This window comes from Pseudopipra pipra, chromosome 25 (assembly GCF_036250125.1).
Source record: "Pseudopipra pipra isolate bDixPip1 chromosome 25, bDixPip1.hap1, whole genome shotgun sequence".
Lineage (NCBI taxonomy): Eukaryota > Metazoa > Chordata > Aves > Passeriformes > Pipridae > Pseudopipra > Pseudopipra pipra.
In genome coordinates this window covers 6,213,561-6,241,456 of record NC_087573.1, presented here as the reverse complement: position 1 = coordinate 6,241,456, position 27,896 = coordinate 6,213,561, and the positions used below count along the sequence as shown (strand labels likewise).

The 27,896-nt window shown below is 56.5% G+C and overlaps 1 protein-coding gene across 3 annotated transcripts in view; it reads left to right on the top strand.

The window, feature by feature from the left end:
* Positions 1-2,257: 2,257 nt before the first annotated feature.
* The window catches only part of AHCYL1 (adenosylhomocysteinase like 1), a 28,047-nt gene continuing 2,408 nt past the window's right edge, over positions 2,258-27,896 (top strand). Inside the window, exons 1-16 of one of the 3 annotated variants that reach the window (XM_064635719.1) lie at positions 2,258-2,639; positions 17,081-17,192; positions 18,238-18,381; positions 19,042-19,142; positions 20,000-20,102; positions 21,000-21,094; positions 22,242-22,348; positions 22,434-22,550; positions 22,696-22,759; positions 24,170-24,258; positions 24,749-24,819; positions 25,497-25,591; positions 25,666-25,764; positions 26,238-26,306; positions 27,236-27,314; positions 27,738-27,858. In XM_064635719.1, coding sequence (XP_064491789.1) covers positions 2,535-2,639; positions 17,081-17,192; positions 18,238-18,381; positions 19,042-19,142; positions 20,000-20,102; positions 21,000-21,094; positions 22,242-22,348; positions 22,434-22,550; positions 22,696-22,759; positions 24,170-24,258; positions 24,749-24,819; positions 25,497-25,591; positions 25,666-25,764; positions 26,238-26,306; positions 27,236-27,314; positions 27,738-27,858 — 1,571 coding nt within the window. In that variant the 5' untranslated portion in view covers positions 2,258-2,534. Of the gene's footprint in view, positions 2,640-5,146; positions 5,313-17,080; positions 17,193-18,237; positions 18,382-19,041; positions 19,143-19,999; positions 20,103-20,999; positions 21,095-22,241; positions 22,349-22,433; positions 22,551-22,695; positions 22,760-24,169; positions 24,259-24,748; positions 24,820-25,496; positions 25,592-25,665; positions 25,765-26,237; positions 26,307-27,235; positions 27,315-27,737; positions 27,863-27,896 lie in introns of those variants that run through there. The other 2 variants (XM_064635721.1, XM_064635722.1) reach the window with 2 other exon arrangements.

The window sequence follows — 27,896 nt, the reverse complement described above, 5'->3', positions numbered from 1 at the left end:
GGATCCCAAATGGGTGTTTGTGCCTTAAAAAGCTGCTTTGATGGGGTGAGAAAACAGGATTTGGGGGCAAAGGTGGATGTTGGGAGGGAAAGGCGTCAGCAAGTGGCTCCTGGGACCTGGAGCAAGGGCTGGCACAGGATGGGACAGGGCAGGACAGATTGGGGTCACCCCACCCCACCCCCCACCCCGGGGGTCCTGGGGGTCCCCAACATCCCTGGTGCTTGTGGCATTGGCAGGGCTGGGACCTCCCAGCTCATCCGCTGCCCCCAACCCCCCAGGCACCCTGAGACCACCCCAAGAGCCCCCCAAGGGCCTCGAGACCCCCCCAAATGCCCGGAGCTGGCTCTGCCCGCCCTGGGAACCCTCCCCGGCGTGGCCACGGGCACCGCAGAGCTGCTGACGGGGCAGAAGGGCCGGAAAGGCCCCGAGGCCGCGGCTCCGGGGGCACGGCGGGGCCGGGACAGGGGTTTGGCCCGGGAGCTGCTGCAGGATTTTGGTGGCCAGAGGCCGTTTTGTGGGCAGACAGAGCGATTTTGGTTAAAAGCCCTTATCTGTACTTCCCCCTGGGGTTTTAACCCGAGTGCTGATGTTTGCCCAGGCTGTACTCTCAGGGAATGCCCTCGGGAAAGCAGGGCTCGGACCCCCCCTGTTGTGTGTGGGGTCGGGGTCAGGGTGCCCCGGGGGCAGGGGGGGCCTGTCCTGGGACAGGGGCCGGTCCCCGGAGCCCCTTTGGGGACCCAGAGCTGGGCAGCACTGCCCGCGGGGCAGGATGGGCCCCTCGGTGCCCCCGGGGACGGGCCGAGGGCGTCCCTTCCCCTGGAATAAAGGGGCCAGAGGAGACCCCCCCAGGGAGACCCCGGGGAGGAGGAGGAGGAGGAGGGAGGAAGGTGGCCCTGCCCGGGCCAAGCACCTGCAGAGGGGGCTCAGCACCCCCGGCCCGGGATTTAACTGATAATCCAATTGAAGCAATTAATCTGATTTATTTAATTAAAATATTTGCATCTAAACATATATAAGGTGTGCGCAATGTACGTGTAATGACATAACGTTTATGTAATTAATCTATTAAATTAATACAATTAAATAATATTATTTAATAAAATATTATTTAAACGAAATATTATTTAATAAATATTATGCAATAAAATTAAATAATAAAATTAATTAACATTACTAGCATATATATTTAGATCTAATTTGTATAAAATTATATAATTAATTTATATAATTTTTATATTTGATATACAACTTATAAACATGTGTAACTATTTATTTTAATTTACACAATTACTATATATTATTATATATATAATTATTATATAATTTACTCAATTATATGCAATTAATCTTTAATTAATAAAATTTATTTATTTTATGAATCCACATACACCTACATATTTAATTTATATATTTATATTTAATTTAATTCATGTAATAATTTATTTAAAGTGTCATTTAATTCATATATGAATAATTATATATTAATAAATGATACTTAATATGTAATTTCTTTTAAATTTATATTATCATTTTATTTAATTTATATAATTTAATAACTACATGTACGTTATGCATATAATTGTATTATACATAACTATATTATACATTATATATAGCACATAATTACATTACTTCTATTATATACTCTATTCAGCATATATATACGAATATGTAATATATATTATATATTATTATATCTAATATATATATGATTTTATATATAATATATATTTTGTATTGCATATATAATATATGTATTATATAATGTATAATATAGTATATAATGTATAATATAGCATATAATGTATAATATAGTATATAATATATTAATTATATTATATATAACAAATATATAAAAATACAATAATATAATATAGATTTTATAAATATATGTTACATATATAAATGTATATATAAAGTTTAATTGTATAATATATATAAATTTAATTCATATAAGAGTTTATTTAATTGGGATTCGGCCCGCGATTGTTTTCCTGACCACGCCCATCACTTGACCACGCCCTCAGCTCTGACCACGCTCCACTTCTGACCATGCTCCGATCTCTGACCACGCCCCCAGCTCTGACCACGCCCCCACCTCTGGCCACGCCCCCACCCCCGACCTCAACCCCGTCCCCTCCGCGCCCTCTCGTCCCCGCTCCGCCAGGGGGCGCCACGCCCCCCGCCCGCTCCTCCCTCTGGCGTCGCGCGGCCTCACCTGCCCGGCGGGTGCGCGGTGACGTCAGCGCGCGGTGACGTCAGGCGGCTCCGCCCCCGGCGCGGCGGCCGCAGTCCCGCCGCAGCCCCCGGAGCGGAGGGACCGTGAGGGACCGGAGGGGCCGTGAGGAGCCTGGCGGGACCCGAGGGGCCGGGAGGGGACGTGAGGGGCCTGAGAGGACCCGAGGGACCGTGAGAGGCCTGAGGGGACCCGAGGGACCTGAGGGGACCTGAGGAACCGCGAGGGACCCGAGGGACTCGCCGGCACACACCGCCCGCAGCCCGCCCCCGCGCTCCCACGGCCCCGCCGCAGCACCATGTCGGTGCCGGAGCCCGCCGGCGGCGAGGAGAAGCAGGCCAAGGAGGTGGAGGACGCCGAGAAGTATTCCTTCATGGCCACCGTCACCAAGGCGCCCAAGAAGGTAGCGGGGGCGGGGGGGACGGACAGGGGAAGGGGGGAGACCCCGGGTGGGGGGGAGCAGCCCCCGGTTATGGGGTGGGAACAGGCCCCGTTCTGGGGAGAGCAGACCCCCGGTGATCGGGGAGAAGCCCTTGGCTCGGGGGGAGCAGCCCCCGGTGGTGGGAAGGGAGGGGAGGGGGGAGCAGGCCCTGCTTGGCGCGGGGGGTCCTGACCCGGCTCTGGTGGAGCAGCCCTGGGTGGGGGGTTGTGCCGGGAGAGCCAGAAATGGTCCAGTCTGGGGATAACTGGGAAGGGCAGGCCGTGCCCATTGAGTGGAGAGGATGGGGACTGGTACCGGTGAGGGGGGCACTGGTACCAGTGAGGGGGGAATTGGTACCGGTGAGGGGGGAATTGGTACCAGTAAGGGGGGCACTGATAACGGTGAGGGGGGAATTGGTACCAGTGAGGGGGGGCTGGCCCGGTCTGGGGGCAGCAGGAATGAGCTGGGGCAGGGGGCAGAGGTGCCCAGCAGGGCTGCTGGCCCGGCTTGGGGTGGGAGGGGAGGGGTTGGGTACTGGGGAGAGAGGGGTCTGTGCTGGGGGTGAGGGGAGGGATGGTTTGTGGGGGCTGCAGGCGGACTGGGTCCGGCTCTGGGGGGCACAGGGGAGGCTCGGCTGTGCCACGGGGGTGTGTGGGGACAGGGTGACCACGGGAAGAGTCGAGGGTCCCTGTGGGGTGACAGGGACAGAGCAGGAGAGCCATTAAATGGGACGAGCCAGCAGCGCCCTGGGATCTGGCTGTGGGTCACTGGGAAGGGCAGCCCGGGGAATTCGGGGGCTTGGACTTATTTTGGGACAGGAGGTGTGTTGGGGGTGTAGGTGGGAGCACGTTTGGGCTTGGGAAGAGGCTGCTGGTGCTGAGCTCTCCTGAGTCACCTCTGAACCCTTCCATCCTTGAAGGCCTCGCAGGAGCTCTGGGATCTTCAGCCCATTCCTCCCCAAACCTCCCCAGTCCCGGTGCTGCTCCTATGGCATGCATGGGGGGCACTGAGGGTGGGCAGGACGCCCACTAACCCGGGTAACTCCCTCTTAGGAGGGTGAGCACTCCCAGCCCTGTGCTCTGGGCTCAGTGCTGAATTCCCGGTGTTCTGGGGGGCAGCTCCGTGTTGGGATCCGTGTTGGGATCCGTGTTGGGATCCGTGTTGGGATCCGTGTTGGGATCCGTGTTGGGATCCACGCTGGGATCCACGTTGGGATCCACGCTGGGATCCACGCTGGGATCCGTGCTGGGATCCGTGCTGGGATCCACGCTGGGATCCACGCTGGGATCCACGCTGGGATCCGTGCTGGGATCCGTGCTGGGATCCGTGCTGGGATCCACGCTGGGATCCACGCTGGGATCCGCGTTGGGATCCGCGTTGGGATCCACGTTGGGATCCACGTTGGGATCCGCGCAGCCGCAGGTCCCCGCCGTGCTGAACATCCTGTTCCCCTCGGGGCTGCAACAGCCTGCCAGTGGTGGAAGGGAAGGCAGGGCAGTGGCAGGGAATGGGAACATCCTCGTTCTCTGGGGGAGTCTCTCCTGCCTGCTCCAGGTGGGATCAGGGAGCTCTGACCCTTGGGGAAGGTCAACTGGGTTGGAGGCACCTCCTCACCCAGGGAGTTGGAGACTCCTGTTTATCTGGGCTGTGGACATAGCCTGGAGGAAGGAGCAGAGGAATGTGGAGCTGGGATCTGTCTCTTCCAGCTCAGAGATTGTTTTTACCTTTTCATAACCATCATCTTTGTCAGAGTGAGGGGACAGCAAACTGCTCATCCCAGAGTATCCACGGGGCCAAAAGAGGTGAAAAGGAATCGATCCAGCATCCTCAGAGGCAAAGTCTGTGTGTCTCAGGGGTGTCTCAGGGGTGGGAGGTGTTGTATCCCCCCAGACTGGCAGCTGGTTGTTCAGGGTGAGGAGCTTTTCCTGGCCGGGTGAGGATGTTGGAGGTGCCCAGAGCGACACCCGACATTTGAGCTGATAACATCAGCAGGCAGAGAGGGCTGAGCTTGGCCACAAATCGCTCGGGGCCACTGTTTTCCTTGCCTGGCTAATTCCTGCAAAGAGCAGAGCTGGGGAACAGCAGAGGCGTTGGCAGGAGGATGAAAGGCCGGGGCAGGAGAATTGCCCTCCTGAGATAAGCTGAGTGCCCCCAGCTCTGCTCCTGGAACAGCAGCGCAATTAAACCATTAAAGCTCCTTTCTGATTCCACCAAAAGTGACTTTTGTGCTGCCCTGGAGCTGGTCAGAGGCTGGTGGAGATGGTGGGGAGAGACGTTTCCCAGCACGGGGATCACTCTGTGCTGCTGGAGCAGCTCCCCCCGGGTGTTTGGGCTCCCTGAGCTTTGCCAGTGTGCTCTGCGGGAGGGGTTTGGACACGGGGAGGGTGGGAATGTGGCCAAGCTTGGGGCAGGCTCCCTCTCTGCCTGTGAATAGCTTTTCAGAGGAGCTTTAACTTGTGCTGGAGCTCAGGGGAAGTGCCAGTTTGGGCACTGAGAGCTGGGGAGGCATCTTGGATGCAGCTGGAAGCAGTGGGTGCTGTGGAGAAGTCAGTGTCTCCTTGTTGGGGCACCCGGAGCTGGGATCCAGCCCCAGGGACCGCTGACATTTCCCCTTGTCAGGGACTTGTTTGAGGTGAAAAAGTGAAACGACAGGAGGTAAGAGATCAAACGTGATCGTCTCCAGGTTGAAGCAGGAGCCAGCGCAGTGCAGGGGAAGGGAGGGATGGGGTGGATTTCCCCCAAAAGCTGGGATTGCCTGGCTCTGCCAGAGCTCCCTTTCCCCTGCAGTTCCTGGGAATTGGGCTGTCACAGTTTGCTGTGAGTGAGGTGGTTCTTTGGTGGTCTGCAGGCAGAGGGGAGCGATGCTGAGCTTCCCACCTTGTCCAGCCTTGGTGTTGCTGGGGAAGGCTGGAAATGCTGAGGCTGGGGGCTGGCTGGGGCTCGGGGAGCTCAAGGGCAGGCCCTGCTCCTCCCCATCCCCCTGTGCCATCCCTGCTGCGGCTGGGCATCTGCTCCTCTGCCTCCCTGGGGACTGCAGGTGCCCTTGGCAGCACTTGCTTTCCCAATCCGTGCCAGTGGAGCCTTAAATGCCTGGCCAAGGTGAGCTGTGGGTGCCCTGGGGTGGGAAGGACGTGGTTGTGGCAGGGCAGGGGGCACTTGGTGCTGTCCCTGTCACCTCCCCCTGCTGTGTCCTCTTCCCGGTGGGATCACCCCCGGGCTCCCCCACCCTGGGGAATCCTGCAGCATTCCTTGGCTGTGGAACAGGCTCTGGTGTGGCTCTGGGCAGGTGAGGGGGGTGGTCTCTGTGCCCGGGGGATTTGGGGGTGCGCTGTCCCTGCGGATGCCGGCGCTGCTCCAGCTCCAGAGGGATCCCCCCCGGAGCTGTGGCAGGGAATGCTAATGCTCGGCGCTGCAGCTCTGCGGTGCCAGCCGGGCACTGCCTGCGTGGGGGTGGCTGGGATGGAGCAGGGAAAGGCTGGGCAGAGGAGATGGAGCCCCTGGGCAGGGCTGGGTGTCCTCTCTGGAGCCTCCTTCCCAGAGCCGCTGACCTCACTGCGCCCCAGCCCCTTCCAGAGACCCCTTTCTGCCCCATTTTGCTCCGTCCCAACTCGTCTCAGGTCCTGCAGCTCTGCCAGGCTGGGGGATAATAAACCACCTTCCCCCAGGCCTGTCAGGGGATGGGACTGTCCTTGTTTGTCCTGACAGGGCTCCCAGAGCCACTCGTTTTTCCACTCCCTTTAATTCCATTCCTTAGTCCGGGTGTCCATAAATCCTTTGTGCCTTTGTGAGCCTGGCTGGGGTTGTGGCCACCACCTCCTGTCCTGGCTGCTCCACAGGCTCCACACACCCAGCTCTCCTTGATCCCTGCCTAAATCCTCACTTCTATGGCTCTTTTGCTCCGTCACTGCAGTTTTTCCTTCTCAGGATGAGGTGCTGGGGTTGGGATGAGTTGGACAGCTCATCCTCCTTTGTCTGGATAACCTGGGATGGGTCTGGCCTTCCCTAGGGTGCAGGAAAACCCTAAAGAATGAACCTGTTGCTGTGTTAGAAGGTGCCAGGGTTGTACCCTGACCCAGAGCAGAGCACGGGGGGGTTTGGAGTGGAGGGGATTTCCTGGGGCTGGGAGCAGCCAGTTCCCCCCAGGGCTGTGGGACATGGCAGAACACTCTGTTTTTCTCCTCCAAGTTGTTCTTGGGTCCTTCCTATGGCTTTGGTGTTTTGGGGGTCTCCTGGCTGTCCAGAGGGGAGGCTTGTCCCAGTGACCAGCACTGCTGCAAGGCCAGAAGGTGCTTCACTGAGCTGTTGAGAGCAGGACACAAGGAGACTTTGGGGGTCTGATGGGCACAAACCATCTTCAAAATGTTCCAGGGCCTGTAGCTTCCTGAATCCCTGAGGGAGGCTGGGTTCCCACTCCATGTCTGCCCTTTGGAGAAGGGACAGCAGCTGGATATTTGTCCTCCCCAGCCTTGTCACCTTTGGATGGTGTGGGTGTGGAGACCACCCATCCTGGGAGGCCCCTTCCCACGGGAACAGTGAGGTCTGGAGCATGGGAATCACACTGCTGGCAGGAGCCTGGTGTTTTCCTTACCCTGGCATTTTGGGAAAGGTCTGTCTGTGCTGGGGACCAGCCCTCCACAGCAATTTCTTTGGGACCTGAAGAGTTTCCAGCCCGTGCAAATTTTGGAGTGAGTTGCTGTGCTCCGTTTTAGAGGTTGAAACTGGGTTTTTTGCTCTGGAAAAAAGGTTCTCAAGGTCAGTTTGGAGTTGCTCCTTTGCAGGTGAGGATTGTGTCCACGTTGCTCCTCTGAGGGGTCGGTGGGTGCCTCATCCCAGCTGCTGGAGCAGGGAAGGGCTGGGATTTCAGCACTCACACACAGGGATTCGCCGTGGTTTGGTCGCCTTTGCAAAGGGCTCCTTGTGTTTCCTGCTGAGCCCTTTGATCAGAGCTGCTTATCTGGAGCCTCTGGCTCACCTTCACCCAGCACGTGGTGGTGACATCCCAGGTGAATGTCCCACGACCTGCTGGGACATTCCATCCCCTGCTGGTGGCCTCAGGGACCTGCCTGTGGAGGAACCTGTGCCAAAACTTCTCCCTCAGTGGAGCCATGGGGTGGATCGAGGAGGGGCTGGGAGGAGGGTCAGGGAGTGCCACCAAGGAGGAGCATCATGGTGACATCTCAGCAGGGTCTGTGGAGCCTCTTCTCAGGGCACCTGACAGTTCCAGGGCTTGGTCCCCCTTGGCAGTGCTGCCATCTGCTCTGCACTGTCCCCCTCTGCCCACATCATCTCCATAGGCTTCCCTGGCATGGCAGACCTTGGGAATGGGTGCTCTGGAGCTTCCAAGGAGAAAGCTGCCATGGTTTGGGAGTGCTTTGGGTTGAAGGGACCTGAAAGCTCATCCAATCCCACCCCCTGCCATGGGCAGGGACACCTCCCACTATCCCAGGTTGCTCCAAGCCCCATCCAACCTGGCCTTGGACACTTCCAGGGATGGGGCAGCCACAGCTTCTCTGGGCAACCTGTGCCAGGGCCTCCCCACCCTCCCAAGGCAGAAGTTGGGGTGTTTTTTTGGCTCTGTGCCCCTGGGAAAGCAGGCTGAGGAGGCTGTTCCTGCTTTGGGAAGCTGCCCCTGTGGAGTTGGGCTGCCTGGGCTGTGACTGTTCCTGTCACTCCGGGATCAATACGGTGGCCTTGGTAACGAGCTCATTGCTGCTGCAGAATCTGTTTGCTCCAGGTTGGTGACAGCCAAGGCACGGAGGTGGCCGAGGACATGATGTTCCAGCTCCTCCAGCAGCCTCCATTGTCCCGGGGGGAGCCCTTGGAGGTGGGAGCAGCTTCCCCTTGGCTGCCCCCACACCCCAGGGCTGGCTGGAAGCACCCATTCCTGCCTGGATTCAGGGGCTGGCGTTTGGGTGGGGGCTCTGGGAGCCTGGATTTGGGAACTGGCATTTGGGTGGGGGCTCTGGGAGCCTGGTTTATCTCCAAGGTATGGGTGGAGGGAATGGCTCCTCCCAGCCTGGAAAAGGAGGGTCCTGGGGCTCTGCCTTCCCGAAATTCATGTTTTGGTTTCCTCCTTCCAGCTGGCCCGGGCTGAGGTTCAACCTGTGTCTGCTGTTTTCTGTCCCTCCTCCTTTCCCCTCCCAGCAGGGAGTCCTGGATTTCACACATTCCTGCTCTGTGGGGAGAGTTTTGCATCCAACCTGGGCATGTTTTGGAGCGGGAACATCTGGCTGCTCCTTGTTGACCTTGGATCCATCAGCTCTGACAGGCAGCACAGCTCCTGCTGCATTAACCAGCCCCTTCTCCAAGTGTTCTCCGAGCTCACCATCCCCAGGGAGAGAATTCTGTGTCCCTCTTGCCTCATTTCAAAGGAAGGGGCTCCATGGAACCAGCCCTGTCTGCAGGAAGGGGTTGGCTTTGCTCCCAGGTCCAGGAGGGTGATGTTTGTCCATCCTGGTGGTGATTCCTCGCACTCCTGAGGAGGGAACAGCCTGAGGTTTCTCCTGCTTTGCCTCCAACCAGATGCATCAAAATCCAAGTCATTTCCAGGGCTGAAAACAGTGTGTTGATAAGGAGGAATGGGCAGTTCTGGTGGAAACACCACTGTGAGGGGCCTTTGGGGATTGGGGCAGGAGCAGGATGGATTCCCACTTTTCCAAACCAGGCTATTCCTGTTTCCATGCTGATCCCGCTGGGTGTTTTCCCCTTTAATGGAGCATCTGCTGAGGGAAGCTGAGAGTAGCTGGACCCTCTCCTGGGTAGGATTTGCTGTTTTGGTCTCTGGAAAGACCCAAAGACATCTTGGAATGCTGGGATTTGAGAGGCAGTTGGTGGGGAGGGAAGGAGGCAGGTGGGACACAGGGAGAACAATTCCTCCCCCAAAGCACAGGGGCTGCTTTAGGGTTGTGGAGGAGGGGGTTGGGGTTTGCAATTTGGGTTTTTCTGTGGCCAAGCCTCCCTTCAGACCATGTGGAGCTGCTGCAGGAGCCCTCTGACAGCACTTCCCAGCGTTCCTGTGGTCTCCCACAGCTGTGCTGGAAGAGGAGTTTTCTAATTAGTTTAAAACTCGATGCTAATTAGAGCTGATTCCCTCTCAGCTCTGACACACAAACACATTTCCATGGGATTCCAGCTCCACAGCTGCCAGTCCTTGGATTGCCCCACAAGCTGCTGGAAGTGATTTAACCCACAGTCATGGAATAATGGAATAGTTGGGGTTGAAAGGGACCTTAAATCCCATCCAGTTCCACCCCTGCCATGGGCTGGGATACCTTCCACTAGGCCAAGTTGCTCCAAGCCCTGTCCAACCTGGCCTTGGGCACTTCTGGGGATGGGGCATTCTCTGGGAAATCCATTCCAGGGCCTCCCCACCCTCAAAGGGAGGAATTTCTTCCCAGTATCCCATCTAACCCTGCTCCCTGGCAGTGGGAAGCCATTCCCTGTGTCCTGTCCATGCAACACTCCCAGCGTGGTAACTCCAGTTAACACCAGTTATCCCACTGCCCAAACCCTCGCTGGGCCCTGGGGGTGAATCCAGAGGGGAGAAATCTGGGAGGTCCTTAAACCAGTGGCTGTTTGGGCATCCCTGGAGTTCCTGGGGTTAACTGGGGAGGCACAGCAGGAACTGCCCATCGGGATCTCAGGGGTTGGACTTCTGCTGGTCCTGCCAGGAAGGAGCTCTCCCTCTGTGTCCCAGGAGCTCCCTCTGTGTGTCCAGATCTCCCTATGTATTTCAGGAGCTCTCCCTGTGTGTCCAGATCTCCCTATGTATTTCAGGAGCTCTCCCTGTGTGTCCAGATCTCCCTGTGTGTCCCAGGAGCTCTCCCTGTGTGTCCCAGGAGCTCTCCCTGTGTGTCCAGATCTCCCTATATATTTCAGGAGCTCTCCCTCTGTGTCCCAGGAGTTCTCCCTGTGTCCCAGGGTTTATCCCTCTCCATTAAAGCCTTTGCCTCCATTCCTGCAGTCCAAGGACTGGATCCCTTATCTGCTGGTGGGGATCTTTCCCTCTGCTCCTGCTGGATCCCACCTTTGACCTCCAGGTGTTCACAGGGCAGGAGTTGTTCCCTGGAGTTATTCCCAGTTACTGTTTAACACTCAAGATCTCATCTCTTTTATTGAATCCCTCTTCTGTTTATTTTTCCTTTTCCTGGCATTTACAGGGATTCCCACCATGACTGAAGTCTTGGTGTGATTTCCAGCCTGTTAACCCTTGGAATGGATCCATTTCTTTCCAGGTGTTTCTTCTTCTCTGCTGAGTTTTGGGATTTGTGTGGAAGTCTTTAATTCTCCTCTTGGACTCACAGAAACTTGGTTTGTTTTGTTGGTTTTTTTTTTTCCCCGACCAGCCCTTCCCTGGCCCTGGAGGATGAAGGTTGGGATCAGGGCTTGGCCAGTTTGCCTTGCCAGGACCTCAATGTCCTTTTATTTCCTTGTTGGGAGCAGTGGAGAGGTTTCCAGGTGGAGCTTTGGCTGCGATTCCTGCTCAGGGAGTGTGCCAGGCAGGGAGAACAACCTGCCCTGGGAACCCTCTGGAGGGAGAGGTGCAGATCCAGGAGCACTGAATTCCACACTGGTCGTGCTTCCCTCCCCAGAGCAGCCCCTTCCCTGTGTTGTCCAAACAAAGCACTCGAGGTTTCCTCTCCCAGCTGGGAGAACCACCAGGAGAAAGTTCTCCTGTTGCCAAGGCCACGCCTGGAGCAGAAGCAGGTCCTGTTCCTGGGGATTGTGCCACTTCCAGCTCTGCCCAGATCCCGAGTGCCCAGGCTGTGGAGGACCAGGAGACGCCTGCTGAGCCCCCCTCCTGCTCCCCCTGCATCCCTGTGGAATGCTGGGGCTGGAGGGGTGGGCACTGCCCTGGCCCTGGGCTCTGCCTGGGAATCCTTTGCTGCTGTGCACTGGGAATGTGGTGGTTCTTCCATGGCTGGGCCGCAGCCCCTGTGAATTCCTGCAGCCCTGTGTCATACCAGGTGTGTTCTGGCTCACTTGGAAGTGGGAAGAGGGGATGGTTTGAGTCCCATGGCCAAATCCCCCTCAAACCCCTCCCCTTGGCAGTGGTTTGGGGTGGGGGTGAGCTGGAGCCTTATTGATCCTGATCCCCCATCCCTCCACTCTGAGTACCTGGCTTGTCCTTCCCTTCCATCCTTAAGGGATGCTGTGATCCAGGAATACCCCTCCAGGCTGGGTAAGCCCTCAGGAGAGGAACCCTAAAAGCATCTCTGTCTTCCTTGCTGCTTCCCACCCCAAAATCCATGTCCTGTGGGGTCATGGAGCAGGAGCTGTGTCCTTCCGGGTGTCCCCTGTTCCCAGCCCCATCCTGTGGGAACAGGGGCTGGCTCTTCCAGCCTGGAAATGGGACAGAGGGGGCCTGAGGGGACAGGGCAGCCAAATCCTCTAAACAAACCCGGTGCCCTGGCACGGCCCGGCGGGAGCAGTGCCAGCCCCGGGGCCAGCACAGGGAACACACCCTGGGAGCTGGGATGGCCTCAGCCCCTCAGCCAAGGGGGAAAGGGGGCAGGGTGTCCTCAGGAATGGCTCTTTCCTTCTGGTTGGGAAGCGTGGGTGACTGTGGCAGAAGCATCCTGGAAGGGTCTGTGCCCTCCTGGAGGAGGTGGCACGAGGGAACCGGCTCCACTCCTCTCTCTGACCTGGAAAGGAGAAAAATCCTGATTATCTGGGTGTTTTTTTCCTCTGCTGAGGGGACTGAAGAGCCCCTGGGGTGCCTCCTTTCTGCAAATAAGTGGATTAAAACAACTTGTCCTTTAGAGACCCAGCTCCTTCTTGGGAAAACCACAGCATTCCCAGGAGGAAAAGGTCCTTCTGCAGATGAGAAATCCCTGGAACCTGAAACCCGGAGGTGCCCAGGAGTGCAAAACCCAGCCCTGATCTGAGTGCTGCTCCCACCTCGTGTGGGAGTGGGGCTGGGGAGGAGGAGGAGGATGATGCTCATTGGAGCTGTAGAACATTCCTAATCTGGCTGAATTCCCAGGAATGACAAAGAAATTATGGACTTAAAAGACAGGTCACGTCAGGGAGCGTTGGGCACCCGGCAGTGCCCCCCCAGCTCTGCCAGGGGGGTGTTTGGGAGGACAGGTTAAATAAGGGGAACTGGCTGCTCTGAATAGTCCTGAGCCGAAGGAGAAGTCCCAGGACTCTGGATCCTTCCAGGAGGGCAGCAGTGGGTTGGAGTCTCCCTGCCTTGCCAGGTGGTTCCGGGGCTGCTCCCAGTTTGCTGTTTGCCCCTGGGCGGCTGCGCCGTGTCCTCACGTCCCTGGATGTGAAACTCCGGAGTGTGGAGGGGTTTAGGGGGGTCCTGCTGACCTTGGGTGACGTGTGGAGCCTGCTCCTGTCCCCCCTTCCCATCATCCAGGACAGCAGGGGCTGGGAGGGCACTTTTCCCCCGCTCCGGATGTGCCGACACTCACGTTGTCCCCGGGAAGAAATACCAATAATTAAAAATGGGGGTTGCTGAGGCAAACCTGGGGATGGTGGGATGGAGCCTGGAGCTGCTCCCGGCACGTGTCCTTTCTCTCTGGAGCCTGTGCCTGGCTGAGCTGGGTCAGCTGGGAGCTGGTGGATGCTTTCCAAACCCTCCTTCCACAACCTGCTGTCCCCCGGGGCTGCCTGGGATGGAATCAGGGATGTGGAGCACAGCAGAGGAGCTCAACAGCCTCTCTGGAGCTGCTCTGGGAGTGGAAGGAGTGTTAAAATCAGTTTTAAAATGAAAGTGGGGCTGTTCCCATGTGAGAGGGACACACCGAGACCGTCTGTAAATCCAGCTGCGTGTACAAATCCCTCTGGAGCTCAGAGCCAGAGGGTGGAACTCTGTCAGCCCCAAAAGCTGCTCTCTGGGCTGACTTGCTGGGAAAGTCCTTGGGATCCTGGGCTTTTGGGATCTTGGTGTCTGGGCTTGGGAAGGTGCTGTGGAGAATGGCACACCCAGCCGAGGGTGCCAGTCCCCCCTGGAATCTCTTTGCCCTCCCTGTGCCATAATCATTAACCAGCCAAGGCCAGGTGTGCTGGGACACTGCTGCTGCTCTGGGGCTCTGTTCCCACGGAATCTGTCCTTAGAACCCTGGCAGGAGCCTGTTGCAGCTCCTTGTTCAGCTTCCTGGAGGTCTGAGGTGCTCTGGACAGTGCAGCTGGACAAGGGGATTGGTGTTGGGAGCATCCAGGGGTCCCTGGTGCCTCATTTGGGCCCTTTTTGGGATGTGGGGCTGTACCAGCAGGGCCGATGCTCCCTCAGCTCCAGCTCTGGAAGGGGTGGATTGAGCTGAACACGAGCATCTGTTGCTGGGAAGTGCCGGATCCACGTGGGAATGACACGGTGGCTCCAGCTTTCCCAAGGGATCAGAGTATCCTCCTAGCTTGGAGGTGTGACTGGGAGCAGCAGTGCCCTGTGAGAACTTGGCGGGAGATGATGGATCCTGGTGTTTTCCTACAGGACACCTCCCCAGATCCCTGCTGTTCCAAGCCTGTTTGGGTCCCCCAGCCCCTTATCCACATCTCCTCCTTTTCCAGGATAGTGACCCTGGAAACCCCTCGGCTCCATTCCTGTGCAGGGAAGTGGGTCCTGCCTTGTTTTCCCTCCTTGGCCACGAATTCCTGGGACAAAAAATATTTTTCTTGCTCTCAAAGCCTCGTGCTCCACCCGCTTGGAGAAGCCGCTTCCAGCAGGATGAGGTTGGGGATGCGATTCCCAGAGCACACGGAGCCGCAGCCTCCGGCCGGGAATGCCGCTCGTTCCGATCCCGGTGACAGCCCAGGGATTAGGAGATTTGCTCTGCCTCCTTAATGCAGCTGCAGCACGTGGGGGCTCCGGTCACGCACTGCTCCGGAGCCTTTCCCGGCCTCCCTCCGCTCCCTGCCGGCCCTGCGGGAACGGCCCGGTCTCCCAGGGCTTGGATGTGCCCGTGGCTGCTTGGGCTCGGGAGCTGCCCGTGGTGTTGGAGGATAATTTTAGCCAGGGCAGATTTTACTAAGCTGGGGAGTTGGGCTGAGCCTGGTAAAGCCCCGGCTGGGATTACTGGGGGTGATTCAGCACTCGGGGGTTTTGCTTTCCCCTTGGATCCGATCCCACCATTCCCGTGTTCCCCCAAGGGCTGTTTCTCCTTGGAGGGGGGCTGTGCCTTGGAGCTGGCTCAGCACCCACGGCCGGTGCTCTGAGGGGCTGAGGGCAGATCGTCCTGTGGATGTTGTGGGATCAGGGAGCACAACAGCCCTCCATCCCCATCCTCTCCTTCCCAACGCATCCCAAACTTGGCTCCAGGAAACCATCCAGGCAGCGTATTTCCCTGCCGGGAAGTGCCCTACCCCAGGATTGCCACACCCAGGACAGACAGACCTGCACCCTGGGCTGGAGCACCCTGGGCTGTCTGTGCCTTGTCTCATTTTTCCCTCCTGGATTCACCTCTTCCCGAGAAACCTTTCCCAGAGCTGGAGGGAATTCCCCAGCTGACACTTGAGGCTGTTCCAATGCCAGCACCTGGTTTATGGGCGGAGGTTTTATTCCCTCTGGTTTGATAAGCTGCCAGAGGAAGAGCTTGGTGTGAAGGGATGGGAATCTTGTCCTGGAATTGCTGATATTTTTCCCTCCCTGGAAATGCCCACCAGGAATATTCCGGCACAGAGGTGGCACAACCCTTTCCCAGTGTCCAGGAAGGATTGATCCAAGAAACATAATTCCTTGTTGGGAAATGTGGAGACACTGCTGGTACCTGTCTGGAAGTGCTTCTGCCCCTCTTATCCCACCAGCTCTCCCATGGGAATGGGGGTTGTGGTGTCCTCTGGATCCTCCTTCTACTCTACATGGGAATGGGAGTTGTGAGACCCTCTGGATCCTCTCTCTGCTTTCCTGTGGGAATGGGAGTTGTGGTGCCCTCTGGATCCTCCCATTGCTCTCCCATGGGAATGGGGGTTGTGATTCCTTCTGGATCCTCCCTCTGCACCAAACTACCTCAAACAGTTGGGAAATGAAACCTCCAAACTCCATTTAGCATTCCCATTCCTTCCACTGATACAAGTTCAAGCAATTAGTGTCAGAATCCAACTGGAATCTGCTGGGAGGTCCGGTCTGGGAAGCAGATCCATGTCCAGGATTGAGGAGCTGGCTGGAAACCTTTCAGCAGGAGCCTGGGATGCTTGTCTGGTGGTGGATCTGATCCATGCTGGGCTGTTCCTGGAGTCCCACATCATCCCACTCGTCCTGTGTCCCCTCCCGAGGGAATCCCACACTGCTTTTGGACCATCCTCTGGGATTCTGCAGGATCCATGGCTCCATTTTCCACCCCAAAAAGCCATGCTGGTGCTGCACCTCCCCTGCTCAGATTCCTCCTTTCTGGAACGGATCATCCCAACTAAATCCTTTCATTCCTCTCCTCTCCAAGGCTGTTTCCCACATCAAAGCTTTCAGGGAGTTTTGGGGATGGCTCTGGCCTGGGAAACCCCTCCTGGAGGCCCTTGTGGGCTGTCTCTTCCCATCCTCTTGGTTTATCCGGGATCCCCTCGAGGTCTCCTGGGGGTGTTTGTGAATCCCGCTCCTGCCACGACATCTCATCCCTGGGAAGTGGCAAAATTAAATCCTGGAGAGACACAATCCGAGGGTTCTCTGTTGGGGTCTCTCCTGCATTGCAGCATTCCAAGGAGGGGGCTCCAGGGTGGATTCCCTGGTGCTTTCCCTAATTCCCTTTCCCTTCCGTTGTCTTTCCCTGGCAGGAGCAGCAGTGAGTCCCTTTGCACCTCACACAGCGCAGCAGTTTTGGGTTATTTCCCCCTCTTTTAATGAGTTAAATTTGCTGATCCAGTGGAAGTGCTGGAGCCCGGAGTTGCCTCTGGCCCAGAAAGGAAGGAGGGGTGGCTCTTTTGGGGGATCCTCTTCCAATGGAAACATTTCCTGCCGAGGAGGGTGGAAGCCAATGCAATGTCAACTTCTCTTTGTTGAAATGTTCTCTCCTGCCCAGGTTTCGGTGTCAGTTTTGGAAGGATGTGCCGTGTGTTTAACCTGGGGGATGCTCTGCTCCTGGGGAGGAGCCTGGAAGCGCCAGGGATCTGCTGGGACCGTCCCAGCTTTCTTGCTGCTGAATTTTTTGGGCAGAAATCTGGCGGAATCGGGGCATGGATTTGGGTTGGACAAGTGTGACCCTTGAAGGAGCCTCCTGGAGCTGGGAATGGGCTAAAGGGGAGGTTCCTGGATGCTCTTTTCACCTTCAGGTGTTGTGTCAGACCTGCTTTAACTTTCGAGTTGGATCAGGCAGAGGGTCCAGATCGAGGGGTTGGATTTTGGGATCTGCAGCCTTGTTGTGTTTGGTGACGTTAATTTTTGTGACTGGGGCAGCCCAGGTGGACTGAAGGGATCCATGGGCAGCCACGGAAGGTGTCATGCCCTGAGGGTCACCCCCTGATCCAGCACTTCTTCCCTTTGCTCCCAGCAAATCCAGTTTGCAGATGACATGCAGGAGTTCACCAAATTCCCGACCAAGACGGGCCGGCGCTCCCTGTCCCGCTCCATCTCCCAGTCTTCCACAGACAGCTACAGCTCTGGTAGGTGCCAGGTCCTTGCCCCTGTATGTCCCATATCCCAAATCCGGCCCTGGTGCCACTGGGAATGTGCTGCTCACACCCCGTGGCGGGATTGGTGCCGCTCTTTGCACTTGGACACGGAGGGGATGGTTCCCGAGGCTCAGGCATTGATTACTTTTTGATAACTCTGCTGTCATAGAGAACAGGAGTGCAAAATTCCTTCAGGATGTTGGCCTTCCTTAGGAGATTGGTAGTTTGAGCCATGTGTGAAAGCTGGGAAGGGAAACAGAGCAGAAACCTGAGGGATGGGAGGTCCCTGTGTTCATAAGACCTGGATTCAGAAGATATTCCCCCCTTCCTTTTAACCAGAGGGTTTCTTTGGCATTCCAGCTGTCCTGAGCAGGGGCAGATCCTTCCATCCCACACTCCCCCCACCAGCACAGGGAGCTCAGGGCTCTTGCAGCAGCATGTGGAACTCCATCCCTCTCCTCACTGGAAAACTGGAGTGCAGCTCTCCAGGCCAGCACCCCACAGCGAGCCCTGCCCCGACTGCTCAGTCCTGATCGGAGCTGGAGGTGCTGCTGGACACAAAACACCTCAGAGAGCCCCTCCCTGACTGCCCAGCTCCCACCAGGGTCTGTCCCCAGCCAGGGAGGGCACACTGGGATCCATCCCACACCCAAAGGGGGAAGCAGTGAGGGTGGACAGGCTGGGAGAGCCAGGGGTGTTCAGCTTGGGGGAGAGAAAACTCCAGGGAGATCTTCAAACCCCTTCCAGTGCCTGAAGGGGCTCCAGGAGAGCTGGAGAGGACGAGGGATGGACAGACAGGACAAGGGGGAATGGCTTCCCACTGCTAGGGTTAGATGGGATACTGGGAAGAAATCCTTCCTGTGAGTGTGGTGCAGGGCTGGGATGGGATTCCCAGAGAAGCTGTGGCTGCCCCACACCTGGAAGTGTCCAAGGCCAGGTTGGACGGGGCTTGGAGCGACCTGGGCGGGGGGGAATTGTCCCTGCCCATGGCAGGGGTGGGAGGGCTGAGCTCTGAGGTCTCTCCTCTCTGGGGTAGCTGCATCCTACACAGACAGCTCCGATGACGAGGTGTCCCCCCGGGAGAAACAACAAACCAACTCCAAGGGCAGCAGCAACTTCTGCGTGAAGAACATCAAACAGGCCGAGTTCGGGCGCCGGGAGATCGAGATCGCGGAGCAAGGTACGGCTGGAATGTTGGGATTATGGGATCTGGGGCAGCCCTGGGCCCTCTGCAGGGAGGAGCTGAGCCCTGGGGATTCCCACTCCTGCTCCAGCCTTGGAGAGCCTGTTTTCCCCCTCAGATCAGTCAGGGAAGAGCTGGGTGTGCCAGCAGACATTGGTGCCCTGTCACAGCCGTTTTCGAGCCCTTGCGGGGCTGAATGTTGGTGGCTTTGGGTGGACAAGGATCTTGGAATATTTATGGAAACCGGGAGTCCCAAGCCCTTCCCATGAGGCTCGTGGGAAGTTCCCATGTCCAGTGGGGTGATTGGATGGCACTGCTCTCCCGTTAGAAGGGGGGGTAATCCAGGCCCGTTTGGAGCAGCTCCTGAGGTGTGGCAGCTCCGGGGTCACCTTTAGGTGCTCCGAGGGCTGTGGCTGTCCCCGGTGCCTCCCGGGGCAGAGCCAGGCCCACCCCTCTCTCCTGGCGTGGCCAAGGGACAAATGACCCCGTGGTTGGTCCCGTTTGGCACAGCCCAGGCACGGGGAGTTTGCTCTCGGGCCGTGGAACAGCTCCAGCACAGATGGTGGGGCCGGAGGGATCCTGGGAGAGCCCAAAATGGGAGAGGAGCTCCGGCAGCTCCGGACGGAGCCGGCATTAACCCCTCTCTTCCTTTTGCAGACATGTCTGCTCTGATTTCACTCAGGAAAAGAGCCCAGGGGGAGAAGCCTTTGGCTGGAGCCAAGATCGTGGGCTGCACCCACATCACGGCCCAGACCGCGGTGAGTCCCGGGGAGAGCCTGACTGTTCCCTGGGGAACAAAATCCCAGCCTTGGGAAAGGGATGAGGCACCTTCAGAACTCCAGGAACATTTTGGGAAGGTTCTGCTGCAGCGTTTCCCCAGGAGCTGATCTGGGATCGGTTCCTGTGCCTGTCACTGCTGCCCCAGGCCTTCCATGATCCTGGGGTATCCCTGATCCCAGGGTATCCCTGATCCCAGGGTATCCTGATCCCTGGATATCCTCTATCCCTGGGGTATCCCTGATCCCTGGATATCTCTGATCCCAGGATATCCCTGATCCCTGGGATATCCCTGATCCCTGCGGTATCCCTGATCCCTGTGGTATCCCTGATCCCTGGGATATCCCTGATCCCTGTGGTATCCCTGATCCCTGGGATATCCCTGATCCCTGGATATCCTCTATCCCTGCGATATCCCTGATCCCTGCCCCTGTTCCCAGGTGCTGATTGAGATGCTCTGTGCCCTGGGTGTCCCTGTATCCCTGTTTCCCTGATTCCTGTATCCGTGATCCCTGTGTCCCTGATCCTTGTATCCCTGATCCCTGTATCCCTGTTCCCAGGTGCTCATCAAGACGCTCTGTGCCCTGGGTGCCCCTGTATCCCTGATCCCTGTATCCCTGATCCCTGTATCCCTGTATCCCTGTATCCCTGATTCCTGTGTCCCTCTCCAGGTGCTGATCGAGACGCTCTGTGCCCTGGGTGCCCCTGTATCCCTGATCCCTGTCTCCCTGTATCCCTGTATCCCTGTATCCCTGATCCCTGTATCCCTGTATCCCTGATCCCTGTATCCCTGTATCCCTGTTTCCCTGATCCCTGTCTCCCTGTGTCCCTGTTCCAGGTGCTGATCGAGACGCTCTGTGCCCTGGGTGCCCAGTGCCGCTGGGCCGCCTGTAACATTTACTCCACACAGAACGAGGTGGCTGCTGCCCTGGCAGAGGCTGGTGAGTGATGGGAGCTGCTTTAGGGGATCATTTTTAGGGAATTTCCTATTCATGGTTTTGAATTTTATGTTTATTTATCTAATTTATTTTGGGGTTTTTTATTTTTATTTATGCCTAGCTTATTTTTATTTATGCCTAGCTTATTTTATTTTTTATTTTATTTTTTATCTTTTATAAAATATTTTATTTTTATTATTTGTCTTAATTGTGTGTATTTTATTTATTTGTTTAAATTAATTTTTATTTATTTTAATCTTATTTTAGCTATTTACTTATCATTATTTATTTATAATTTATTTTAATTTTTATTAGTAATTTATTTATTATTTTAATAGTTATTTTATTAATATTTTCTTTTTATATTTATCTATTTTAATAGTATTTTATTTATTATTATTTTAATAGTATTTTATTTATTATTATTTTAGTAGTATTTTATTTATTATTATTGTAATGAAAATTTATTTTATTTTTATTTAATTATTACCTATCATTTATTTTAATTTTTATTTGTTAATTTTAATACTATTTTACTTATTTATTTTTACTCAATTTATGTTTATCCTAATAATTATTTTTTAACAGTATTTTTTTAGTTTTATGCATTTATTCTCATTTTTTTAATCTTATTTTTTATTTATTTATTATTTATTCTTTATTTATTTTAATCTCATTTATTTTATAATTTTTTTTTCTCATTTCATATTTATCTTTTAGGGAATTACTATTTTCAGGGAGTATCTTTTCGGGAGGGATGGGCAGGTGTACCCCTGTCCTTGGCTGTGCTGTGACCCTGGCACGGCCCTTGCCCCCGTGTCCGTGTTTTCCCGGAGCTGGCGGAGCAGGACAGGGCTCTGCCAGGCCCAGGAGGTGCCAGGGATGCTCCTGTTCTTCCAGGGGTGGCCGTGTTTGCCTGGAAAGGGGAGTCGGAGGATGATTTCTGGTGGTGCATCGACCGCTGCGTCAACGTGGACGGCTGGCAGCCCAACATGGTGAGGGCTCCTCCTGCTCCTGCTCCTGCTCCTGCTCCTGCTCCTGCTCCTGCTCCTGCCATTCCCGCGCTCCTGGGGCTGTCCTGCCGTCCCGGGGGGCTTCCAGTCAGGGGCCTGGAGAACCACACCTGGAGCTGGGTTGGGAGTGGCCATGGGAGCATTGGGAGCTGCCAAGGCAATGTTCAGGCTTGGGAACAGCTCCTGGTGGAGCTGCAGGAACAACATCCTGGGCTGGGAACAGCTCCTGGTGGAGCTGCAGGGACAATGTCCTGGGCTGGGAACAGCTCCTGGTGGAGCTGCAGGGACAACGTCCTGGGCTGGGAACAGCTCCTGGTGGAGCTGCAGGAACAATGTCCTGGGCTGGGAACAGCTCCTGGTGGAGCTGCAGGAACAATGTCCTGGGCTGGCACATCTCAAAGGCACAGGATCAGCTCCTGATGGGGCTGCAGAGACATTGGCACATCCCAATGACATGGGAACAGCTCCTGATGGAGCTGCAGGGATGATGCCCTGGGCTGGCACATCCCAGTGACATGGGAACAGCTCCTGATGGAGCTGCAGGGATGATGCCCTGGGCTGGCACATCCCAGTGACATGGGAACAGCTCCTGATGGAGCTGCAGGGATGATTCCCTGGGCTGGCACATTCCAACGACATGGGAACAGCTCCTGATGGAGCTGCTGTGAGCCAAGAAACACGGGACCTCTTTCCCGCTGTGGGAGCTCTCCCAGCTGCTCAGATCCCACCCCTCTCTCCCAGAGTTGGGATGTCTCCCTTGCTGGGCTGATGTCTCCCTTGCTGGGCCGTGGTCCCCAGGCCATGTCCGTGCAGCTCCCGCAGCCTCTCCTCTCCCGTTTGCTTCCAGGATGGATGTTGTGCCGTGCTGAGCTCAGCCGGGTTAGTTAGTGCTGCCTGTGCTCACATGTCCAGGCTGCAGAGCAGTAGGAGAGGCAGGAAATCCCGTTGGGATCCCGCAGCTCCTCGCAGGGGTAAGGAACCCTCCGTGGTGGGAGGAGACCCCGAGTTGCAGGCAGGAGTCCTGGCCCTCCGGCAGTGCCTCAAGACGTCCTCCACCTCTTTTCCCCCATCCTGTCCCCAGCCAGTGCTTTTCCCGATGGGAGGCCTGACTGCTCTGTGTTTTTCCCAGATCCTGGACGATGGTGGGGACCTGACCCACTGGGTTTATAAGAAATATCCCAGCGTGTTCAAGAAGATCCGAGGGATCGTGGAGGAGAGCGTGACTGGCGTGCACAGGTGGGGAATTTGGGAATGCTGATCCTTAGGGACATCCCTCAGGGATTGCTGCCGCCTGCCCTGACCTGCCTGTGCCCTCTGCCAGGCTGTACCAGCTCTCCAAGGCTGGGAAGTTGTGTGTCCCAGCCATGAACGTGAACGACTCTGTCACCAAGCAGAAGTTCGACAACCTGTACTGCTGCCGGGAATCCATCCTGGATGGGTGAGTCCCCCTGCCCCTCCTGGCACTTCCCACGGGTGGGTTTGGCTCCGGCTCCTCCTGAGCGGGGCTCAGGCTCTGCTGTGCCCTGCAGGGCCTGGTTCTGGGGGGTGGCTCATCCCAACACGGGTCTCTCTCTGTCCCCCAGCCTGAAGAGGACCACGGATGTGATGTTTGGAGGGAAGCAGGTGGTGGTTTGTGGTTATGGGGAGGTGAGTTCCGTGAGCTGTGCTGGCCTCCCCTGAGCCCAGCACCCGCCACTTCCCTCTGCCAAGAGCCCTTGTCCCTGCCAGAAGGAGCGGATCCGACCTGGGGAGTGATTACCAGGGAAATCTCACAGAGATCAGGGCTCAGGTTTCCCAGTTTGCTGCAGATTAGCTGGGCTGCACAGCTGACACTGCTGGGAACACTGGGCTGAGCCACAGCTCCCCACGGGGCTCCATCTGCTGTCCCTGGCCCCAGTTCAGCTCCAGCCTGGCTCTCACCAAGCAGGGACAGGCTGCAGCTTCCTGGGAGTAATGTTCTGGCAGAGGGGGATCATCTCACAGGCTTGTCACTGATTCTGCCCTGGAACTGCAGGGAGCTGCCACCTTCCCTCCATCTGTGCATGTCTGTGTGGGTGTTTGTCCTCCCACACTGAGCGGGGCCTGGCAGGAGCTGCAAAGGCTCTTCCCAGCAGGAATTCGCTCCCTGATTTATTCAGGCACCAGTGGAGCCCAGCTCTGCCCCACCAAGGCTCTCATCCAGGGCTCTGGGCCGGCCTCTGGGAGTTGTGCTGGGAGTCGTTGTCTCCAGGGCCTCTCCTGAGTTTTACTGGACTTCTGCAAAGCAAGGGAGTCATAGAACCATGGAATCCTGGAATAGTTTGGGTTGGAAGGGACCTTAAAGCTCACCTCGTGAGCCACAGGCAGGGACAGCTTCCACTATCCCAGATTGCTCCAAGCCCCATCCAACCTGGCCTTGGACACTTCCAGGCATGGGGCAGCCACAGCACCACCCTCACAGGGAAGAATTCCTTCCCAATATCCCATCCATCCCTGCCCTCTGGCAGTGGGAAGCCATTCCCTGTGTCCTATCCCTCCATCCCTTGTCCCCAGTCCCTCTCCAGCTCTCCTGGAGCCCCTTTAGGCACTGGAAGGGGCTCCAAGGTGTTCCTGGAGCCTTCTTTTCTCCAGGGAAACATTCCCAGCTCTCCCAACCTGAGTCCAGAGCAGAGGGGCTCCAGAGTCATGGAATCCCAGGATGGTTTGGGTGGGAAGGGACCTTAAAGCTTCTACCCCCTGCCCTGGGCAGGGACACCTTCCACTATCCCAGGTTTCTCCAAGCCCCATCCAACCTGGCCTTGGACACTTACAGGGATGGGGCATCCTCTGGAAAATCCATCCCAGCCCCTCCCAGGGAGGAATTCCCTGCCGATATCCCATCTAACCCTGCCCTCTGGCAGTGGGAAGCTGGGAGCCTTGAAGGGGGGAGCTGGGCTTGTGTCAGCTGTGCCACTCTCCAGGTACATCCTGAGCTGCCCCTGGCACCAGGCAGATGGTTGGGATGAGGATGTCCCGGGCTGGGATGGGTCAGGAAGGGGTTGTGGCCCCGCTGTGCCCCCCTCACGCTGCTCTCTGCAGGTGGGGAAGGGCTGCTGTGCTGCCCTCAAGGCCCTGGGGGCCATCGTGTACGTCACCGAGATCGACCCCATCTGCGCCCTCCAGGCCTGGTAAGGTGTTCCCTGCTGCCTGGCAGCGTCTCTCCATCTGCTCTTCAGCCCCTTCCAAACCCTTCCCAGAGGCAGGAACAGAGCCAGGATGACCTGGGGGTCATTTTGGGGAATAAACCCTTTGTTGGGGTGTGACGGGGTGGGTTTCAGGGTGCGGGTCCCACACAGAAGGTGTTCCCTGGCTGGCCTGGGGAGGCTGCTCCTTTGGAAATAAAAGGTATTTCCAACGTATAAAACACTGGAATCAAGAGTGGGAAATATTTCCATAGTTGGTTGTTTTGGTAGAAGCTGTTGAGGGGTGTGAGGTGTGTGGAGGAGGTTGGACAGCCACTGCACAGCCCTTCCTCACGCATCCACTGCCCTGGGGGGGTGGAGGGTTCCCTGGCTGGGCAGGAGCAGTTTGGAGCTGCTGGGTTCCCTCCTGGCCTGTGGTGGGGAGGGAACAGGCTTCTCCTGCTCGTTGTGATCCCTCTCTCCCTGTTTGTTCCAGCATGGATGGATTTCGGGTGGTGAAGCTGAGCGAAGTGATCCGTCAGGTGGATGTGGTCATCACCTGCACAGGTAGGGCTGGAGGAGGCTGGAGCAGTCATTCCCAAGGCAACTCCCAAGGACACTTTGCTGCTGTGTGCTCCTTATTTTCCAGGAGCAGTAGCTGGACTTTGGAGAGAGCTTTTCCTCCTCCTCCCCCCTCTGATATTTGGCCACAGTCCCATGTCCCGGGGCGGAGGGACATCCCAGTGTCCTGAGGGGATTTGGGGGTCTCCTGGTTAATTCACGGGACAAAAGATCAAAGATTTGGGGTCTGCAGCTCCAATCTCTGCTCTGTGTGAGCAGGGACAGCACCCAGGGAAGGGCTGGAGCTGTGTCAGGGCAGGTTCAGGTTGGATCTCAGCAAAAGGTTCTTCCCCCAGAGGCTGGTTGGGCACTGCCCAGGCTCCTCAGGGCAGTGGGCACAGCCCCAAGGCTGCCAGAGCTCAGGGAGGGTTTGGACAACGCTCTCAGGGACAGGGTGGGATTTTGGGGTGTCCTGGGCAGGGCCAGAGGTTGCTGATCCTTGCGGGTCCCTTCCAGCTCAGGACATCCCATGACAGCACTTGTCCCACATGTTTCTCTGCTGCCCCGACCAGGAGGAGCCTCGTCCTGGTGGGAAGTTCATCAGATGTTGCCCCAAGCTGAGCTTCTCCAGCTGGAGTTCATGGAATGAGAACCCAGGGGGTTTGTTTTTGCTGTTCCTGCAGGGAACAAGAACGTGGTGACGCGGGAGCACCTGGACCGGATGAAGAACAGCTGCATCGTCTGCAACATGGGCCACTCCAACACCGAGATCGACGTGGTGAGTTCAGCCCCGCGGGCTGTCCCACCCCGCTCCTCCTCCCGTGGCTCCAGCTCTCCCTCCTCCTCTTGCAGACCAGCCTGAGGACCCCCGAGCTGACCTGGGAGCGGGTGCGTTCCCAGGTGGATCACGTCATCTGGCCCGATGGGAAGCGGGTGGTGCTGCTGGCTGAGGTGTGTGAGGAGCTGGGCCACAGTTCCTGGTGGGAAATCATGGGTTTATCCAGGTGGAAAAGCACTGGGAGGAGCTTCAGGGCTCAGAAAAGGGTTTATTATTGTATTTATTATTTTTTATTTATTATTTTTTCCGTCCTTTTCTTGAGGCGGGGGTGTGTGTCCTGTCCCACACGCACCCACAGCTGGGTCTGTCAGACCCCTCAGCCAAACCCACCTGCTCCAGCTCTGCCAGGGATTCCCAGGCAGGAATCCGGCTCCTCTTCCCACTGGAGCTGCTCTGGCAGGAGGGAGGGACTGGCTTTTCCAGGGACCACAACACTCCCCAGCCTTGAAGCTCAGGGTTGGGGTGGGAGCTGGGACACAACTGGGATGCTCTGGGCACAAAAGTGGCTCTCGGGAGGGGGTGGAGGTGAATCCCACCTGGAATGTCGGCTGGGTTTGGATTTGGGGTGACTCCTGCTCTCCCCCAGGGCCGGCTGCTCAACCTGAGCTGCTCCACAGTTCCCACCTTTGTCCTCTCCATCACAGCCACCACTCAGGTCTGTACCCAGGGGGGGCCTCAGGGGTGAAGATGCTTTGGGAGCACCCTGGGGTGGGGCCTTGGAATACCACAGGAACCACCTCTTCCCTGGGGTGGATTAATGGTGGTGGGAACTTGGTGTTTTGGGTGCAGGAAGTTTTGGGAGAGCTTTGAAAGGGCACAGATTTCGAATGACACAGATCTCCCACTGGGCTGGGAGATGGGCTTGAGCCCCTCGAGCACAAGTTTAGGCCCCCCAGCACAGGTTTCAGCCCCTTTAACTCAGGTTTCAGCCCCTAAAGCACAGGTTAAGCCCCCCAGTACAGATTTAAGCTCCCCAGCAGAGGTTTAAACTCCCCCAGCTGAGGTTTAAACTCCCCCAGCTGAGGTTTAAGCCCCCTAGAACAGGTTTAGGGCTTACCTCAAAGCAAGGCTGGTGGGATGGGGAACATGGAGGGAACTGGTGGGACTGGAGGACACTGGTAGGACGGGGATCATGGGGAGACTGGTGGGGTTGGGAACAGGGAGGGGATTGGTAGGACTGGGAACAAGGAGGAGATTGATGGGGTTGGGAACTTGGACACTGGTAGGGCTGGGAACATGCAGGGACTGGCAATCCCCCCTTCCCTCGTGGCACAGCAGCTCTCAGAGGTTTAAGAGAGGCAGAGCTGCTCCATTGTCCTCCAGCCTCATGTTTTTCCATGGGGTTTTTCCCAGCTGCTACAAACAGCTCGTCATCCCCTCATCCCTGACCCCCTTCCCAGAGGGATTCTGGCCATGCCCTGAGCTGGGAGCCTTTCCCTCAGGGCACCTTGGAAATGGTTGTGCCCTCCCTGTGGCTCCCAAATCCTTGTCACTGTCCCTGTGCTGCCGTGGCTGGTGGCCATCCCTGGGTGTTCCTGGGCTGTCCCTGAGCATTCCCAAATTTTATCCCTGTGCTCTCCACAGGCTCTGGCTCTGATTGAGCTCTACAATGCTCCCGAGGGCCGCTACAAGCAGGACGTTTACCTGCTGCCCAAGAAGATGGGTGAGTGAAGAATTCCTTAGGAATTCTGTGCGCCAGCTGTGTGAGATGTCAGGAAAAAACTCACCCCAGGGCTGGGAAACACTTCCAGAGGGAGAAGGAGTTCAGGGAAACCAGCAGAGGCAGCAACTTGGAAATGAGTGGGGGTGGTTTGATTTATTTCCCTCGGTGTCCCGCAGCGTGGGAGGCACCCCCTCTCCTTATGCTCCCTTCCCCAGGGTTTCTCCAGGGTTTTCCATGCCAGCCTGGTGCCTTTGGGGGCACATCCAGCCCAGGCTTGGGCTCAGCTCTGCTCCAGGCGTTGGGTTGTGGTGACTCCGGGGGGGGTGATGGTGATGGTGGCGATGGTGACTCTCCCCCTCAGCTCCCTGGGCTGTGAGGGGGGTGTGGGTCCCCCTGATCCCGTTTTCCCTGCCCCATTCCCAGATGAGTACGTGGCCAGCCTGCACCTGCCCTCGTTCGACGCCCACCTGACAGAGCTCACGGACGACCAGGCCAAGTACCTGGGGCTCAACAAGAACGGGCCCTTCAAACCCAACTACTACAGGTGAGGGCTGGGAGCACCTCCAAACCCACAGGGACAGG